Source organism: Diachasma alloeum, unplaced genomic scaffold (assembly GCF_001412515.2).
Source record: "Diachasma alloeum isolate Michigan unplaced genomic scaffold, Dall2.0 Dall_scaffold_00603, whole genome shotgun sequence".
Taxonomy (NCBI): domain Eukaryota; kingdom Metazoa; phylum Arthropoda; class Insecta; order Hymenoptera; family Braconidae; genus Diachasma; species Diachasma alloeum.
In genome coordinates, this window is record NW_021680735.1 from 280658 (window position 1) to 302132 (window position 21475).

At 33.5% G+C, this 21475-nt stretch overlaps 1 protein-coding gene across 12 annotated transcripts in view; it reads left to right on the plus strand.

Annotated features, from left to right (window-relative positions):
* LOC107043601 overlaps positions 1–21242 on the plus strand; it is a 74011-nt gene extending 52769 nt beyond the window's left edge. For 11 of the 12 annotated variants that reach the window (XM_015265156.1, XM_015265160.1, XM_015265163.1 and 8 more), the window contains 7 exons: positions 742–813; positions 6808–6988; positions 11065–11199; positions 12517–12668; positions 16841–17210; positions 18224–18413; positions 19593–21242. In XM_015265156.1, coding sequence (XP_015120642.1) covers positions 742–813; positions 6808–6988; positions 11065–11199; positions 12517–12668; positions 16841–17210; positions 18224–18413; positions 19593–19750 — 1258 coding nt within the window. In that variant the 3' untranslated portion in view covers positions 19751–21242. The remainder of the gene's footprint in view (positions 1–741; positions 814–6807; positions 6989–11064; positions 11200–12516; positions 12669–16840; positions 17211–18223; positions 18414–19592) is intronic. The other variant, XM_015265157.1, reaches the window with a different exon arrangement.
* The last annotated feature ends 233 nt before the right edge of the window (positions 21243–21475 follow it).

Below are 21475 nucleotides of genomic sequence, written 5' to 3' on the forward strand. Positions count from 1 at the left end.
ATTTCTGTAGAATTCTTTATTGACGAATCTTTTAATTTCTTGAATATTCAAGTAATTCTCGATTTTCAGGTCCAAACGGCACTGAAAAACCGTGAAAATTTTAAAAATTCAGGCAATAACTTCTCTGAATTTTCAATTTATTGAAAATTGAATTCAATAGCGAAGTGATAAAACGGTTTAAGTCGACTTATCTCTCAGTTGAGTTTTTGAGGAATATTCCCAAATCTAAGGGAGATAGCGAAATTTTCGTAATTACATTTGTTGTAGCATTCAATCGGCTCTACAAAAAAGCTTATGACAAAAATTTTGCTATCTCCCTTAGATTCCGAGATATTCATTGAAAACTGGTCAATAGTCAAAATTGACTTGTACCGTTTTACCACTGCGCTACTGAATTGTATGTGATGTTCAATTTTCATGATGAGTTTGGAAATTCAAGCTTTCATTAAAAAATCAGTGATTCTTTAAAATGAGAAACCCAATTTTCTTGAATTTTCAAGATGAATAAAAAAATTAATGAATGTTTTCATTTGAAATTGAATTCAAACTCACAACATTGAAAATTCAGGTGACATTGTGACTGAAATTTCAAGAAATTTCTAACAGTGAAGATGGAAAAAGAATCGAGATAACGTTCGAAAGATAATCCTCCCGGGATTTAAACAGTCATGTTGCCATCACTTCCATCCCCAATTAGCGTTATATCTCTTGATAATTGTATAATTGACATTACTCTTGTAGTATGCCATCGCTGAACGTAAGTGGAACCAAAAAGAAGGTGGTTGCCTTTGTAGACCAACTTGATATCGAAAGGTACTCAACTTTCTGTTGAAAAAGGCTTAAGTTTCATTAGAAGCCATTAACCCACTAATCCTGGCCATAAATTCACGTATCACGCGCCTATTAAACCATGAAATTTCATTGTTGAATTAATCCGTCCAGTGTTCAACCTCAAATTGTCCGTGACTTATGGTCAGAGCTCACTATTATCAGAAATATCCTTAGACTTTCATCTCAGCAATATAGTCGCTTCATCACTTAGCTGTACTAGAAAAAAATAGATGAAGAACTGCTTGATCATGTGGATGGCCAGACCGTGCTTGCAATGAATATCTCATCTTCATTAATGATCATTTTTATGGATGAATCGACCCAGAGGAATAATTCATTCGAATAGCTAGACTTACAACACATTTTTACTGCTGTTTTTAATGACGACGTTATCTTGGTGATGATTTATCTGAGGAGAGAATGTCAGATAATTTTCTAGGGCATTTCTATTTTTACAAAAACATCTCCTGAGTGGATCCTATAATCACTCATTACCCGGGTAATTACCTAGTTGACTAAATTTTTTATGAGTAATTGTAGGGGAAATATCGGAATATCACGTCATTTATTTGTGTGAAGCTTCCTTTCCTTCACTCAAATTTCAAATATATTATAAAAATGAATGAAAGAAATGCATGGAGAAAAATCAACCAATTATAACGTTGAATAATAAGTGAAAAATCAATGAATAATTTTGAATCTCCTCTAATCAATTTCCTTTCAGTTTTCAAAGTGACCCGATTAAGGATGTATAGCCAGTGTCGGTAAATTGTCAGTAATAGTATATTTCGCGTCCAGTGCCACTGGGGTTTTCGACGGGTGTGAGGTTGGCACGCCTCGCCTTCGACTCGGCGTGCCAATCACACGAACCGAAAACCCCTATGGCACTAGGCGCGAACGATATTTTTTCCGTAGTGACTTTCACTTTCGCCAGTTCGGGGAAGGGTCAATACCAATCCCCGGACTGGGAAAAGTGAACGTCAGTACGGAAACAGTACATTACATGCCCGAGCCTTGGAAAACAGATCCCCCCCCCCACGGGCAAGATTGTCTTCTGAGCCGAAGGCGAGGATGGCAAGCACGTGGGGGAGGGTGATGTTTTCCATGGCGAGGTGTAAATATTAATTTTCGTGTCGAGGGACCTGCAAAACGCCAATTTCGTGGCGCGCAGCGTCTCGTGACACGAACATGTATTTCTTTTCATGATCAAGGAAAATTCTGTTATTTTTTCGGCTGACAGCAGAACATATAAAACTAACATTTCTAACGTTAAAAAAATTAGCAATAGTCTTGGCAGAAATGAATAAACTAATTTTTCCTTATACACGGGCTCTTATGAAATTTATGCTCAAATTGATAATTAACCTACTAGAAGACTCTAAAAATAGAAATAAAAATAGAAAGTAATGTGTAAAATCATACTGAATCCAATGGCCAGAGAAAAATCTTGGGTGCCCGGGCAAAAAGAGGAAATATTTGAATGATTCTATCCCATATGAGCGCATGTTAGCGCATGCATTTGGTGCATTTTGTCTATTTCATTTCTAAATAATGAACATCGATCATCTCTTAAATTATAAGAGATGAAGATACACCAGTATCTTCATCTCTCAGTTGAAAAAAAAATCATTTTTTTTAAAGTAATTGCGATTTTGAATAAACATCCTTAATACCCGTAATTGTTGAAAAATAAGGGAAGTGCTATGGTAATTGATTTTTTTGTGGGATAAAACAAAAATTTCGGGGAAAAGAAGGCACGGGAATCAATCATGTGATGAGAAGGAACATTCTTTCGCCAGGAGGACTACACGTCCACTTGACTATCCAAAATTTCGGAGATTTTTGCCATCAGAGAAACTGTCCAACACTCAAAATTTATTTATTTACTTATTGCTGTATAGAGACCTACGGGACAATTATAGCGCTAAAAGAACACATTGGTTATTTACAGACTATTACACTGTTAGAAAATTACTCTTTAAATTTCAAGTGAAAAAGCTTTAAATTTTCAACAACAAAGTTACATGAAATTCCTGTATATTTCTTCGTTGACGAATCAGTTAATTTCTTGAATATTCGGGTAATTTTCGATTTTCAGGTCCATACGGCACTGAAAAAACTTGAAAATATTGAAAATTCCGGCAACAACTTTTCTGAATTCTCAATCTATTGAAAATTTAATTGTACGTGATGTTCAAATTTCACAATGCGTTTGAAAATTCAAACTTCATTAAAAAATCAATGATTGTTTAACCTGAAAAATTTTTCGTTAAACGATCATAAAGATGAATGAGAAATTTAGTGAACGATTTTGTTTGAAATTGAATTCAACCCCACGACAATCGGGAATTCAGATGACGCTGTAACTGAAATTTCCAGAAATTTCTAACAGTGTACATATTTGTAGAATACCATTTTTAAGAATAAATTGATATGCTGATCAAGATCAAGATGATAAGATTAGATATATAAAAATTGAGAAGAAAAATTCAGATGTATCAGTTGTGAGTCATGACAATCATGGACGGAGAGAAAATTATCAAAATTCAATTGAAAAATCAACTCATCTGACGACTGAATTATCTCTGATCTGCTATCTGTATTTTTACGCCTAGAAAAACTTAGACTAGATTTCATTGTCACTCACCTCAAGGAGAAACAGTATAATTACCCTCTGAAAAAACGAAGCAAACGGATGGAGTCTCGAGTGCAGTCGTAAAACGTCGAAAACAGACTGCAACTCCACGAAAAAAAAAATAAAATCAGCTCGTCACGAATTGTTGCCTGAGCCTTGAAAATTCTGCTTTCTCCACTTGTTCCAACTGCCTCCGGGTTAACACACGACATTGACATTGAGTTTGCATCAATGTTCAAATACTCTTACACGTAATTGACCTTAAAATTATGATAAAACCAACTTTTCAAATGGATGAAAAAACTTTTCTTAGCACAATAGCGTGTTTATTGGTAGTTCAGTGCTTAGCACGAGTTTATTGATCGTAACTGCATCAGTTAATGGTCATTGTTTCACAATTTGTTGAATAATTGGTATTTTAATGAACTTTTGAAGCTGAGAATAATAATGAAGTTTAAAATTGAGGGGAGAAACTGTTTATATTTGGAGAGAAAACACGAAATTTCAACTGAGAGATGAAAATTCAGGAACACATCAGGGGAATAATGGATTTATGCAATTGCTAAAAGCTTTTGTGAAATTCAATGTTGAATTATTCATTTGTGAAGTGGGAACATACGGCTTTGAGGTGATATTTTGATGAATATGTTGGAATGCAAGAGGTTGAAAATATTCTCTTGAAAACTTTTCTTTTTTTCTGGAAATAAAGAAAGGTTTTCAAAAGAATGTCATTATTTCCCTTGAATTTGAAGATGTCAAAAATAAAATGATTTAGGGAAGAGTGGGGCAAAATGAAACAGTCAAAAAGACGACCGTTTGATGCAATTCAAGCAAAAAAATTTTTTTATTAAATATTTTTTTACCAATTTTTTTTATTCTTGGGAATACGCATGAGAAAAATAATTTTCCATTCAGTAGAGTGGCAAACTATTGAGAGGTTTTGGCGAGTGAAGATTTAGTCAACGGATTAATTAAAAAGAAAATGAAACAGCAAAATCCAGAGTCCAAGGCCCAGGGGGAGACCCAAAGGGGCAAAAGCGAAAATGTGATGCTAAATTTCAGTCAAATAATCCATTAACAAAATCTTCGCCCATCAAAATGTCTCAATGATTTTCTATTCTACTAAATGGAGAATTATTATTCTCATCAGTCCTCCCAAGAATAACAAAAAGTTAACAAAAAAAAATAGGGGAGGGTAGGGTAAAATGGACACTTTAGACTTTTTAAAAATTATTCATAACTCAGAAACAAATGTAACAATAGAGCTCAGTTTAGGTTCATCACAAAGGGAAAGAATTGATCTTTGTATTGAAAAAAAATTATTAAATCTCATCAACATTTTAACCCGTCACTAATATTTCAAAAAAAGTCAAGTGTCCATTTCACCCCAACCTCCCCTATGTAAAAAAAAAATTTTGACGTGGATATGTCTATGGTTTCAATATGGGGTGTCATTTTGGGGGAATGATCCTTATGTGCAGCGCCATCTATCGGAATTCTAGAAAATTCTAGACATTTCGAGGTAATTCCAGAAGTTTCGTGAAATTTCGCAAAAATTCAAGGAGTTTCTAAAAATTTCGAGGAAATTCAGGGAGTTTCTAGAAAATTTGGGGGAATGCAAGAAGTTTCTATGAAATTCGAGAAAGAAGGAAAGACCATGGACGTATCCACGTACAATTGCAGCTGTATCGAAGATACAGCCGCCTGCAATTTTTTTGCTTGAATTGCGTCAAACAGTCGTTTTTTTGACTGTTTTATTTTGCCCCATGGTTCATTTTGCCCTACTCTCCCCTAGATGTTGCATTTTCTCGACCTGTTTTAACANCAGAAGTTTCGTGAAATTTCGTAAAAATTCAAGGAGTTTCTAAAAATTTCGAGGAAATTCAGGGAGTTTCTAGAAAATTTGGGGGAATGCAAGAAGTTTCTATGAAATTCGAGAAAGAAGGAAAGACCATGGACGTATCCACGTACAATTGCAGCTGTATCGAAGATACAGCCGCCTGCAATTTTTTTGCTTGAATTGCGTCAAACAGTCGTTTTTTTGACTGTTTTATTTTGCCCCATGGTTCATTTTGCCCTACTCTCCCCTAGATGTTGCATTTTCTCGACCTGTTTTAACATACAAACGAGTAAAGACTAAAAATAGGAACTGTCACTGAAAAATACTATAGGAAAAATTTTTGTGATCATTTCCTCCATCACCAGCATGGATGGGCCAATAGAATTGCGGTCTTCGACGTTTCGTGCACCAATCAGAAGAAAATTATATTAAGAACTATTAAGAAAAATAGAGTTATGAAAGGAGGTCTTATCAAAATTTTGGCCTTGTCGATTCCAAGATGTTTTTCAAAAACTAATGATATTGCGATCTATTCATCCTGCTTCCTCATTCACCAACTGAATAATTTCTGTCATTTTTCTTTCTTAAATAAGATTAGGAAACATATCATTAAACACTAGATTTATGTCACTTTGCAAGCCTTTCAAAAAATCAATGTCAAACCATTCATCAGTGGAATAATAAATCAAAATAACTCGATTTCAAGATGACATTTGGATAGGTATGACTGAATCTTCTGGAGATAACGGCATTTTTGTTGAGACCTCACACCTCATGCACCGTTAGGCAATAAAAAACTTAAAATTTCAAGTGAAAAGTCTTGAAATTTTTAACAACATCTATTTACACGAAATTGCCACATGTGTTATTATTGCGAAAACATTTGATTCAGATGTAAATTCAAGTGATTGAAAATTGTCTAAATTGAGGTAAATATTTTTCTCAATTATGAATCTGAATTTTATTTCGTTAGGAAAAAATTCCTAACAGTGTAATGCACGAAAGGGTTTATTCTCATAAAAATTAATACCATCTCCTCTGGATTCAGAGGTACACGGAGAGAAATATTCAGTAAAAATTACGAAACAATTCACGTAATCCGCAACGAGGAATCGTTTTCCGGCAATTTTTATAGGACCGAAAGAGAATAAATCTGAAACGTTCAGTAAATTTTCAGGTTCATCACCGAACAAAGTACGACATTGTCACGTAATTTTTCCCGAAGAAGTAAAATCTTACAGAAACTTCCCAAATTATTATGCCTCCCAAATCAAAAATTCTTGAACGCTCAACAATTTTTATTGAATTTTACGTCGCTCGCAGATTACGTTTCGAAGCGTAATTTTTACGTTTTTTTTTCTGGTAATTTTTATTGAATTTTTCTCGCCGTGTATTTAGATAGAAAAGCCGATCTTGAAATTTAATTTATTCGACCTGTTCCGCAATTTTACTATTGAATACAATTTTAGAATTGGTTTGAAGGGAGTTTTTGGGATTGTAGATCACGTGCGGATTCAGTGAGGTCGAAGTCGCCTCTGACAGCGTCTCCAGCGTCTCCTGGACCTCTGTCGAATTCGTTACATGGGAGTTTTCATGGGAGTCTTGGGAGCGATGGCATGTCCTGCAGTAGTGCGAGGTCATCATCGGCTTCACCTGATTCTGCACGGTACTCCTCGGCACAGGTATTTATCACAAGTGATGAAAAAGTTTTTTCCCGGGGGTGAACCTCCCCGCAATTTCCATGCAATAATTGAACCAAAATTTACAATTTCCATTGATTTTTGCTTCCGAATGGCAGCATTGCAATCCTTCGATTTTCACATTCCCTAATTGTGATTAGAAATGATGTAGAATGGTCTAAAACGTAAAAATACGAGGTTTGGCGACCATTTCTGTATGTGACCACATCCACCGCCCTTTCCCGGTGGTCAATTTTTAGAAAATTGAGTAATTAAGTGGCTAAAGTAATTCCCAAAAATCTGAACTTTTGTCAGATTATAGGTCCTGATGTGGACTAGCTCTGTGCAAAATTTCAGCCCGATCGGGGTAATAGTTTTTGAGAAAAAACGATTCATTTTTAAATCATTCTCTGCAAATATCTTCAAATCTAGTGTACCGATTTCGATTTATTTTTTTTCAAAATATTCGTTTCGACGCCTTCTATCTAAAGCAATCAAAATATATATACCCGTCCATACAAAGGTTTCGAGATATTCTAGTTTTTGTTTTTTCATAAAACAACTTTGTAAAACACTCTAGCTTGTGCAAAAATCGAGATATCAACTTAAAATTTCGACAGAATCTTCCTCTCATGATAACAATATTTCATATTGAAGGTGGGTTCAATCGCATCAGTAGTTTCGGAGATATTCGACTTTTTCCAAAAATCTTTTACATGGAATATCTTCAAAACTACGCAACCGATTTCACTTTTTCTTTTTTCAAAACATTCGTTTCGATGCCTTCTGTCTAAATCAATCAAAACATATATATCCATTCATACAAAGTTTTCGAGATATTCTCGTTTTTCTTTTTTTTCATAAAAAACTTTGTAAACACTCTAGCTTGTGCAAAAATCGAGATATCAACTTGAAATTTAGACAGAATCTTCCTCTTATGATAACAATATTTCGTATTGAAGGTGGGTTCAATCGCATCAGTAGTTTCGGAGATATTCGACTTTTTCCGAAAATCTTTTACATGGAATATCTTCAAAACTACGCAACCGATTTCACTTTTTCGTTTTTCAAAACATTCGTTTCGATGCCTTCTGTCTAAATCAATCAAAACATATATATCCATTCATACAAAGTTTTCGAGATATTCTCGTTTTTCTTTTTTTTCATAAAAAACTTTGTAAACACTCTAGCTTGTGCAAAAATCGAGATATCAAATTGAAATTTGGATAGAAAATATGTATACCCACTCATACGAAGTATTCGAAACATTGGAATTTTGATAGCACCCATGGAGGTGGCAGTAACCATCTGAAATTTTTGCTGCTAGTTAGTGTTGTGAAGCTATAAACTCTTGTAATATTTCAGATCATTCGGAAACCCGCGTTCAATGTACTGATGGTGAAAAAAAATAAGACATCACTCTGTGACATGCTCACTGTCATATGCTCGCTTGTCCCCTGCTTGTTTCATTGAATTGTGAATTTTCAAGAACGAAATTCCTTGAAATTCCGGTGGAATTGCCGCTCGATGTAAAAATATTTCAGTTAAAATTTTCAACAGTTGATTTTCTCCTAAATACAGATGTTCCAAAGATTAACACAAAAGTCTACAGCTGAAATGCTTTCGCATTGAAGTCTCAAATTGTTTTAGTCAATTTCCCTCATTACACGTCCCTCACTCCGTTTACTAGAATTCATTACTTCTGCAAACAAATTAAGTATCATTTCAAGCCAGACCATCAATCAGAGGGAGAATCAATTGAAGTTAGTCATGACAACCGGAAATACTCCGGTAGAATCTGGAAAGTCGATGTATTATATATCGAGTGAAAATAGTGAGGAAGAGGAAACCGTGGTGAATGAGAACGAGACGGCACGCGCTGACATATCGGTCGTGCGGTAAACGAGGCGCAGAAAAAAGAGTTTCAATGCTTTTCGATTCGTCATTGAGCATGAAGAGATGTTCAATCCCAAAGTCCGTGTAATGGATGTATAAAGACCGTTGAGAAAGCTTAAATCAGGTTAAATGATTCCAATTTTCACGTTGATTCTAAATTCTCACCCATTGTGAAGATTTAAGGGGAGACTGAGTTTAATGAGTTTTCAAAGGCGCGGGCTATTGGTTATATATGTCTAAAAACGAATAATTAGTGCAAAAAAAGATTGTTTATTGTTCGTTTCCCCCGCAGATGTTTAAAATGTTGAAAATAGTCCAGGGCCTTCAATTTTTGAGCTACACAGGTTTCTTTTTTTTCAAAATTTTTGAAAAAATCTGTACAATAACAATTACGAATTCGTTTTTTGAAATTCGACTCCTTCACAGCTAATTTTGTTTTGTTTAATATAGAAATTCGCGCCATTTATGTAAAATAGGCAGAAAAATTCAGTCGCGAAGTGGTGAAACGGTTTAAGTCGACTTATCTCCCGGTTGAGTTTTTGACAAATATTTCGGAATCTAAGGGAGATAGCAAAATTTTCGTAATTACATTTGTTGTAGCTCTCAATCGGCTCTTCAAAAAAGGTCATAACAAATATTTTGATATCTCCCTTAGATTCCGAGATATTCATTGAAAACAGGTCAATGGTCAAAATTGACTTGTACCGTTTTAAATCACAGGAGGAAATTACAATTTAAGGCCCGGTTGTACTATCTTTCGAAAGTTATCTCGATTTTTTTTTCATCCTTCGTCATCTAAAATTGTCAATTAAGTCCTGCATCGTGCAGAAGTTTTGAAAAATTATGAATGAATAATAAAAAAAAAGCAGAAAAAATTCTTAATTTTTTCAAAGAGCATTTTTAGTTTATATTTAGAATAAGTTGAATAACAAGAAATTGAAAAATGTATCTGATTTACGGTGACAAATGGCGGCCTGTCACCCAATATCATGCAGGGGGAAGACTGATTTCGTAAATCTTTTCCCACGCTGCACAGANATTTTTTAATCACACTTTTATCACATAAAAATGGCAGATGACTACATACCACTGTTTTGAAAATTGAGATATCTAGCTGTCACTTCCCATGAGGAGTTAGTGTTTTGTTATCCACTATGGAAAATGACAGCTAATAGATAATTTGCCACAGCGAATCAGATATTTGTAATTTCCACTTTTTTCAACTGATTCTGAATCTCAATTAAAAACGCTCTTTGAAAAAGTTCAAAATTTTTTCTATTTTTTTCATCATTCTATCATAATGTTTGGGAATTTCTACATGATGTACCACTCAATTGACAATTTTGGATTACGAAAGATAAAAAAAATCCAGATAACATTCGAAAGATAGTACACCCGGGCCGTAACATAGTAGAAATTCATATGATTTGAATAATTTCTGTTCGTTTAATAGTAAAAATAGGTAAAAAAATTAAGCGTTTTTACCAAATAACCATTGAAAATTATCTTTTCATCCGCCAATCAAAATTAGACAATGTGAAAAATCGTTTAATTACTTGAATACCCTCAATCCCCACTTTATTAAATCCTAAATCCCTCCACAAATAGACACAAATTGCCCGCTGCAGTTCCCAACCATCAGCCTTGGCCCTAATCCCATAATTCAATACTGGATAATGAAAATCATATCGTGTATGAATGACGAAACCGCGAGTACTTCGAATTACCCGCAATTTGTGTCATTTGCATCAGCAGTCTTTTGTCATTAAATCTTCATCACCAGGCGATTTCAGGTAATACACTGCCTGAAATTATCTACAAAGAGACCGCCTGAGCCGTAAAATAGATAAATACAGTGGATATCTGGATAAAAATCCTCAGGATAAACTTTTGATAGTCTTTCACATTTCCCTTCAATTATTAATCATTCACCTGAGCAGAGGAATCGCCAGATTTCAGTGAAGCCGAAGATAAAACTATGGGAATCCCGTGCTCTCGGTCAGTCTCTCACAATTTCTTATGATCGTTGAAACGTGGTATAGGGTTTCTAGGCTATCGGGTGCTCCCATTTACTCGATCAATTTTTCATATGCAATGAGTGGAGAGTTTTGGTTTCAGTTTTTCTCACTCTCAATGAAATATTGTGCTATCACATAAGGGGATTATTTATATATGTGTTGTAGATAACAAAGACTGACACGCCTAAACCATCTGTGCGCAGATCTGGACCCGGCAAGGAATTCATCGATCTTTGTCTAGAGACACATAATTTCTTCCGCGCGAGACATGGAGTACCACCACTCAGACTTAATAAACAGGTAAGCAAAATATCGCATTAATATTTTTCTCTATCAAATTCATTTTTGCTTCCGAATGGAAGCCTTGCATTTGGGCGATTTTTCGATTTTCTGATTTTGATGGCACATCGTCTAGAATGTTATGAAACGTGAAGACATGATGTTTTTAGGGCCAGTTTGTATGTATGTGGGTGATAACTTGGGTTTTTGGTGATCAATTTTGAGAAAATTCAACATAAATACGGTGAAATTTGTCGATGAAAGCCTGAAATTTTGGCTCATGGTAGCTATGATAAAGCTCCACTTTGGTGCGCAGTTTCAGCCCGTTCGGTCCAGTATTTCGTGAGATATAACAACTTCTTTAAATTTCGTTTTTCCTAAATATCTCAAAATCTACTCTACTGATTTCAATTTTTTCGAAATACTCGTCTCGATGGCCTCTATCTAGATTAATCAAAATATATATACCCGTTCAGACAAAATTTGAAGATATTGCCGTTTTTCCATTTTTTCATGAAAAATCTTGTTTACACGATAACTTAATAAAAAATGGAGACAGCGAGTTGAAATGTTGTACGCTTCTAGCTTTTATAACATAAAAGGTTGATATTGTGGATGAACGCAATCAGCCGAGCGGTTCTTGAGATATTCAATCTTGTGTGTAAATATATTTCTTCAAATATCTCATGAACTACTGGACGGATTTCAATTTTTTTTTCGAAATACTTGTCTCGGTGGCCACTATCTAGATCAATCAAAATACGTATACCCGTCCATACAAAGATCCAGATATATTCCCGTTTGTTCGTTTTTTAATTTGTTTTTCATTTTTGTACGCACGATAATGTGAGAAAAAATGCAAATAGCAAGTTGAAATTTGGTGTGATTATAGCTCTCACGGCCGAGCAGTTTCGGAGATATTTAACCTTTTAATGAAATAGATTTATACAAAAGGTTAAATAAAAGATTTAATGAAAAGGTTTAATGAAATAGATTTATACAAAAGGTTAAATATCTTCCTGTAGACACCCTGTAGCATGTGGTTATGGTTTTATGCCTGTCACAAGGACACGGAATTGCTACGGATCCATTCGGAAGCTTACTACCAATGGAATTGGTAAAAATGAAAAAAAAAGAAAAGGACTAATAACGCAAAAAGTAACAATCACATGCCTTCTGTCTGATGGGCTCGAAACCCTGCTTGTTTTTCTTGACATTCATATATTTTTTTGAAAAGAATTATTCCTTCAAATGGGTGTAGTTTATATTTTACCATATTTGCTATTGAGTATAGAATGCATATGATTTTTATCAACTGATTACATTATTCGTCTTCAGTTATGTAAAACCAGTCAGGATTGGGCGAATATTCTGGCGACAAAAGGAAGATTGGAGCACAGAGCCAACATCGAATATGGAGAGAATTTGTACTGCATGTGGAGCTCAAACCCAAAGACTATCGTCAATGGCGATGAACCTGTTAATGAATGGTATTGCTGAATCATTATTTTTAATTAAACATGAATTGTATTTCATAGTTTTCTAACCGGTAACGAACCAGAGGAAATTATGAAAATGAAAAGATTAAACTCGTGAAATTGACCCAGATATAATTAGAACAGTGCAAATGCATATCGTATTTTCCTTTTTAATTTTCCATTCTCTCATGCAGGAGAGAAAATTATGAGAAATTATTAGAACGTCACTAAACGATTGCGTAATCAAATTCTAATGAATTGTAATTTAGCTCGGGAAGTTTCTTAAATTAAACGATAAGGACATGATGACAATTTCAATAGAACCAATTCAGATTTTATTTGCAAAACTACATAAATTCTATCTTCTACTTCTTTTTTCGGCATTTTAACTGCTTTATGCTGTTTTAATGAATAGTTCATAAAAAGGAAAGGAATAGAGAAAAAAATCTTCAATGAAATTCTCTGGAGAAATAAAAACTCTATAATTGAATGAATTTCATTGAAAAATTTATTGCTTTTTTATTAAAACTATCGATATTTTTTTTTCTTCCATCAGTTGGAAAAAAATCAAATTATGGGCCTTTAGAATTCTTGTTTCATTAAAAAAATTACCGTAAATTTCCTAAAACCCAAGTAAAAATACTAGAATTGGATGAATTTTATTCAAGAAATAAATTCAATTTCATTAATTTAATCAAGCTCTCATTTTTAATTTAATTTTCTCTATCAGTTGGAAAAAACTTCAAATTCCTTGACTTTGAAATTTCTTCTTTCACCGATTTTTTTTTAGAAAATTCGTTTTTTCATTTAAAAAAATCGAGTAAATTGCCTAAAATCCAGGTAAAAAATCTAGAATTGTAATAATTTCATTGAATAAATGAATCGCTAGGATTTCTTTTTGAATTGAATTGAATCTTTTTTTCCAATGCAGGTATTATTGAGCCCTATCGATCGCCATTAATTAAAATTGAATTCCTCGATTCGATTTTTTAATTTTCAAATTTCGAAAATCGGTTGTCCCACGATAACTAAAAAAAATGTTCTGAATTGATTGAATGATGGCTTAAAAAATTTTCTTGCATGTCAAAATCAGAATTCCGGGGATATCTTCGAATACCATGCTTCAAATGAATTGAATCATAGTTTAAAATGTTTGTTACAATGCCATTAAGTCGTAGTTAAAAGATGATTACAACAGCTATATTGGTTGATTAGATTTTTACGATGACTGTTGAGAATTTCGAATTTTTTATGAATTTCCCTGAAGGTGAGCTGTCAAATGGTTTCTTCAAATGCGACGTTTCAAATTCATTCAAGTATGTGTCAATAAAATTTTTCTATCAACATTTTCGTGAAGGGCCGAGGGAAGAGATAAAACTGTAAAAAAGACAATCGGTTGTATAGAACAAAAGAATAATAAAAATAATGATGCAAATTAGGTGAATTCCAACCGCTGAATTTATTCTTAACATATCCGCTCCTCCACTGGGCCATTATGCGGTCAATATCAGCAATATTAACATAATAAGACTGATTTGAGTTTTAAATGTCATTTGACGTGAATTATTACTCTGACTCGCTTTTTTTTTATTTATCGATCTTTTTATTAGTTTAGAGGGATATACGGTAACAAAGTAACTTGAATAATCGTTGATTGGTTTACATTTTGAACGGTTAGAAATGCTTTTTGATGGTTACGGATTTGACATTCGTGTTCCATAAGACTCTGATTCAACATAATGCTTTAACAACTTATAGCATGAGAATTGTGCAATAAAATGACCCCCTGATGAGGCGAACATTTCAGTAGCGAAGTAGTAAACGGTATAAATCAATGTTGACTATTGACCAGTTTTCAATTAATATTTCGGAATCTAAGGGAGATAGCAAAATTTTTGTTACAATCTTTTTTGTGGAGGTAATTGAGTGCTACAACAAATGTAATTACGAAAATTTTGCTATCTCCCTTGAATTCGGAAATATTTCTCAAAAACTCAACTGGGAGATTAAACCGTTTCACCACTTCGCTACTGATTTAGTACTCGAAACGTTGGCGATTGGAAAAATAAGGGGTTGTTTTGTCGTTTTTTCACTTTTATTTTGCTAATATTGCTGATATTGACCGCATAATGGTCCAATGGAGGAGGGGATATGTTAAGAAGCATAATGATGGTGATAACATTCAACTAAGTGGAAAATCTGACAAAATTAGTTGAAAAGAAGTTCTATTCAATTTAATAAAATGAATTAAACTTGCTAATTTATTAGCGAAAGTAACTATACTATAACTATACACTGAAAGAAAAACAAACACGTTGTCAAACAAGTCTTGTTTGGGCAAACAAAATCGCTAGTTGAAAATTGCCAAAAAAGAATTTGTTTGGTTCGAATTTGAAAGTCTCAAACATGAATAATTGCTCTGCTTTCGACAGCAACGAAATGTTTGGCTCAAGGGGCGGATCATTCACACCAGACGGGGCCTCTTCAGGATGAAAATATCTTATATAGAGGAAAATTTATCAACAAATATTTTATCCCTAAGTTACAAAATTGCTATCATATCATTATTATTGTTTCATTTAAAGCCCGAGTGTGCTATCTTTCGAACGTTATCTCGATGTTTTTTTTCATCTTTCGTCATCTGAAATTGTCAATTGAGTCCTGCATCATGCAGAAGTTTTGAAAAATTATGAATGAATAATCAAAAAAAAGTAGAAGAAATTCTTAATTTTTTCAAAGAGCATTTTTAAGTTATATTCAGAATAAGTTGAATAACAAGAAATCGAAAAATGTATCTGATTTACGGTGACAAATGGCAGCCTGTCGCCCAATATCATGCAGGGGGAAGACTGATTTCGTAAATCTTTTCCCACACTGCACAGAGACATTTATTACGGAAAAGGTTCTTTGAAAAAAGTTGCAATATTTTGGAGAATTTTTTAATCACACTTTTATCACATAAAAATGGCAGATGACCACATACCACTGTTTTGAAAATTGAGATACCTAGCTGTTACTTCCCAGGAGGAGTAAGTGTTTTGTTATCCACCATGGAAAATGACATCTAATAGATAATTTGCCACAGCGAATCAGATATTTGTAATTTCCACTTTTTTCAACTCATTCTGAATCTCAATTAAAAACGCTCTTTGAACTTTTTTTAACTCATTCTGAATCACAATTAAAAACGCTCTTTGAAAAAGTCAAGAATTTTTTCCATTTTTTTTATCATTCTATCATAATTTTTGGGAATTTCTACATGATTTACCACTCAATTGACAATTTTGGATTACGAAAGATAAAAAAAATTCAGATAACATTCGAAAGATAGTACACCCGGGCCTTAAGTGTTCATTTCTTGTCTGTGATTATTAGACAGCCGAAACGAAAAACTACTATCCCTTGTTTCGCATAAAACAAAGATTTTTCGGGAGCAAAATATGTATGGATACCTAGCTGCCACTTCCCATGAGGAGTAAGTGTTTTGTTATCCACCATGGAAAATGACCTCTAATAGATAATTTGCCACAGCGAATCAGATATTTGTAATTTCCACTTTTTTCAACTCATTCTGAATCTCAATTAAAAACGCTCTTTTAACTTTTTTCAACTCATTCTGAATCACAATTAAAAACGCTCTTTGAAAAAGTTAAGAATTTTTTCCATTTTTTTTATCATTCTATCATAATTTTTGGGAATTTCTACATGATTTACCACTCAATTGACAATTTTGGATGACGAAAGATAAAAAAATTCAGATAACGTTCAAAAGATAGTACACCCGGGCCTTAAGTGTTCATTTCTTGTCTGTGATTATTAGACAGCCGAAACGAAAAACTACTATCCCTTGTTTCGCATAAAACAAAGATTTTTCGGGAGCAAAATATATGGGAGTATCGAATAACGACGGAGTGGTGCTAGAAATGACATTTCTTGCGTGTACAGAGAATGCAATTTTTTTTGAACTACTCAATCTATTTTTGCGACGAAAATTTTTCATTCTGGCGCACTCTCTGCATGTTCGGCACAAAAAAATCCTTTTTTGATAATTTTCAAAAAACTATTTTCTTGCCACAAGTAAGACTTGTTTGAGAACTTTGTCGTTTTTCTCTTAGTGTAGGCAATACAAGAGCAATTTCCCACTTGTTTTTAATTGAAATTCTGTAATTTTTATTGTTGAATAGGTATGCAGAGGAAGCACAACATCAGTATACCAAAGAGCCGACAACCCTGAAGAGTGGTCATTTTACGCAGGTCGTATGGAGAGACAGTACCGAGCTCGGTGTAGGAATGTCGCGTAATCGTAATGGTGAAGTTTACGTCGTATGCAATTACAATCCAGCTGGCAACTTTCTCGGAAGTTTTATGGAGAATGTATTACCACCTGGCGGAGGCTCGCCGGGGAAAAGTAATGGTCTAGCTTCCAGAGGTGCTCACTCAGCTGTCGATGAGGCAGCGTGGCAGCAGGAGGCATTGCTCGTTCATAATGAGTATAGGAGGAAACACAGAGTGCCTGATCTGAGACTCAGCGGGGAATTGACTTCTGCTGCGAGGGTATTTATCGATTTGATTGATTACGTAAAAATCGGTGAACTAATGAGTTTGATTTTATCGAGTCGTTAATCATTTGAATCTTTATAAATTATCTCCTCTGAATTGAATTTTTAATCTTCATCTATCAGATCGTTTTGGGAGAATTGAATGAATTTGCTGAATTTTTATTCTTGTTTCAACGAGAATGTGAACAAATTTTTGTGAAAAGTTCAAGTGTATTTTCAAAAATTAACATCAACATCCTTAAACTTAGAGAATTTCGTCGAAGAAATTATTCTTTGACTCATAAAATAAACTCGATAGATTCGTGCGTTTGATTTTATGGAGTCATTAATCATTTGAATCTTTCTAAATTATCTCGTCAGAATTGAATTTTTGTCTATCCAATATATCTTTTTGGGAGAATTAAATGAATTTGCGGAACTTTTAATTTTGTTTCAAAAAGTGAAAATATTTTTATGGAAAAGTTCAAGTGTATTTTCAAAAATTAACATCGACATCCTTAAATTCAGAGAATTTCATCGAAGAAATTATTCTTTGATTCATGAAATAAACTCGATAAATTAATGCGTTTAATTTTATGGAGTCATTGATTATTTGAATTTTTCTAAATTATCTCGTCAGAATTGCATTTTTGTCTATCAGATAGATCTTTTTGGGAGAATTAAATGAATTTGTGGAACATTTAATTTTGTTTCAAAAAGTGAAATTTTTTATGGAAAAGTTCAAGTGTATTTTCAAAAATTAACATCGACATCTTTAAATTCAGAGAATTTCATCGAAGAAATTATTCTTTGATTGATTGAAATAAAAATTGATGAATTAATGCGTTTGATTTTATCGAGTGCTTCATCATTCCAATCTTTCTCATTTCTTTCTTCAGAATTGAATTTTTCATCTTTGTCTATCGAATAGATCATTTCATATTTCATATTTTCATAGACATCTTCAATAGTGGAAAGAAATATTCAGTGTAAAAAAGCGATTGTAAAATGGTTTCTCATTTTTTCTAGGCTTGGGCGAACACTTTATTGAACACAAACAAACTGGTCCCCCAGTCGAGCTCTCCATTCGGTGAGAACATTTACTCGGTGCAGTGCTCCGATCCCAATCTCATTGTTCCTGCACGTGAGGTTGTGTCCAAGTGGTACGCTGAACGAAAGGACCACAAGTATGGCATCGAACCAAAAGTATTAAATACCTGTGAGTAAAATGGACCATTTGCTTATTGATTTTGTAGGAATTCTATGCAATTACGTAAGTGAGTAATTCTTATATATTCAATTTTGAAAATGTTTAGACAGATAATAACTCATTAAGTATGATTATCCCAAATCGCAAGCATTCAAAAAAATTTTGATTTTTTTTCAATTGAGAGATGAAGTAATTCCCTTTATCTTGATAAAAATTCCAATCGACCAACCCACGTTTATTATTTAGAAATGGAGTGGACAAATGCACCAAACGCATGCGCTGACATCTGAATCTTATAAATATTTCCTCTTTTTGCCCGGGTACGCCAAATTTTTCTCTGGCCATTCGATTCAGCATAGTTTTGCACATTACCATTTTGATTTCTATTTATAGAATCTTCTAGTAGGTAAATTATAAATTTCAATATAAATCCCATAAGAGCCCGTGTGTAAAGAAAAATTTGTTCATTTATTTCTGGCGAGACTATTGCGATTAATTTTTTTCATCACGCTGTGCGAAAAAGTAACGTCCCTTTTCCACACATTATGATGAAAAATATCGTTCGATACTCGTGGGAAAAGGGTTTTTTGGCTCGTGGGATTATATCACCCGCCTTCGGCTCGTGCTATAAACCTCCCACGAGCTAAAAAACTCTTTTCCGCACTCGTAACGAAATATATCATTTCAACATCAAAGAAGTTAGTTTTATATGTTCTGCTATCAGCCAAAAAATTATAGAATTTTCCTTGAACATGAAAAAATAATATTTGCTGAAAATGGCTAAACATCCTTAAGTGGGGCTCAACTGAAAACTCTGATGTTCGACTAGACAACTGGAAAAGCATTTCACTGGTGGATAAAATCGCCAAAGTACTTGGATATCCTGAAATGCCAATTTTTCAATGAACAGAAGAAAGTTCGGAGGGAAATTCGATCCGTGAAATTCTACACAACAAAAAGAATTTCATGTGCTACACGAATTTTTTTTAATATTGTAAATTCCTCAACATTTTTTCTAAATCTAGGTACTAGTTCAAGAGATACGAAAGAATTATTTACAAAAGTGGAGAAGAGATGGTCAATTTTCTGAAAAAATGCCAAGACATTTGCTATTACCTAATGCATTGACTGTTATTAATCTTTAAAAAAAATTGAAGAAAATTCACTCAACATTTTTACTTCTTCCAGGTCATTTCACACAGATCATCTGGAAATCCTCCACCGAGATGGGGATAGCAATGGCCAAAAAGGACGGGACTTGCGTTATCGTGGCGTGTTACCACCCGAGAGGTAACATTGTCGGACAGTTCACCGAGAACGTCCCGAAGCCCTCGCGTATCGCATGATAAGTGCCCAACTCGTCGATAACGTACCTAGACCCTTGTATTTACCCAAAAACCCCAAAAAATTTCTCGTAGGTGTAAATAAAAAGGAACCACGTAACTACTACGTGAAAATAAACATTCCACACCCAAAATAATGAGTAAAACCTTAAGACAAATAATTCTTTATATTTTTATAATTAAACAAAACGTTTTTGTTATTACGAAAAAATTTCTTTGACTATGAAAAATTGAAAAGAAAAATCTTGTCTATTTAAGCAATATTTTAGAGTGAATATCAACAGTACATGCTATAATTAGGGGATATTTATAATGAATTTACCTCATGCATTGCGTTCATAGAAACGACAACACAGGATATGCAATGGGGACATGTTCTCTTCTTATTTTCGATCATTTTTCTTTCTTTATTACTTTAAATACGGACGTTCACATTTGCTTCCATTTTGGTATTTTTTTTTGTTTCCGGTCGAGAATTTAACTTTACTTAAACTTTAATCACGATTATTTTCGACGCCTCCAAGAAAATTTAATTTAATGAGAAATCATTGTTACATTAAAATTTTTTTTATTTAAATCTAATCGATTAGGGAGTTGGATCAAAAATTGTTCATCGTTGGGTACATCAGACAATAATCTGTTTTTCCCTTTTATCAGGACGTATTCATATGTATTCATATTTTTATGATATCGGTGGTATGAAAATTGATTGAATTATTTAGTGAAGGGAATCTTTTTTTGTTCAAAATTGAATTCTCAACGAAAGTAAGTCTCTTAACATTACGCTCTAGAACTCTCGTTTCGCAAATATTTACAGAATATAGTAAATTTACTGTTTCAACTTATTTTTTCTCATCTTTTCACTAATTGATTCAATTAATAAAACGATACGCGTTACATCACTCTCGTGTTTTCTCTTAAAAATCGGTAGAAAAGAGGCGTCTAGTCTTAATATACAAAGCGTGTATGCGTTGAAAATTTTTACTCCACTACTTTCTTCAATTCACATTTGTTGATTTCAATGGAGAAATTATTCACTTCCGATTAAACACACTCGTACAATTGCCTAAGCCGAATTCTAGATGCAATTTATTTCATTCTAATGTCGAGATCAGGTTTAGACCTAGTCATTCAAGAATACACTGTAAGATTTTCAGATCAACTAATGAGAATTGTAAAAAAAATCGTTAGAGATAGAGTCGAAGAGGGAAATACGAAAATTACTGAGCAATTCGTAACTGATCAATTGCGGACATAATGTACATCTACATTGTGATTGAATTTAAGCATTTGAAAGCAGCAATTTAAGACGTGAAATTATTTAGATGATTAGTTAGGGGTATGCAAGGGGGCAATCCCTGGAGAGGAATGAATTTGAGGGAGAAATAAATTTTGAACTCTTTACAATGGCAAGAATAGTTTAAAAAAACACTTGTGTGAGATTCAATGAGAACAATTGGGTATGATTGTACTGAAAATATAACATTTGAAGATATTCAACTGTTTGATCATTTTTCCCCTAAATCCTACCATTCAAGCCTCATTTCACTCTAGGTAACCAAACATTCTGCAATGGTTTCGTTATTCAAACTCTTCCATGTGTGAGCTTGTTTTCTATTACTATTATTTTGTTACTATTATTACTATTATTTTACTAAAAAAATAATGGCAATAAAATAACAAAAATTTATAAGATTAAAAAAGAGATGATTTTTAAATTCCATCGGA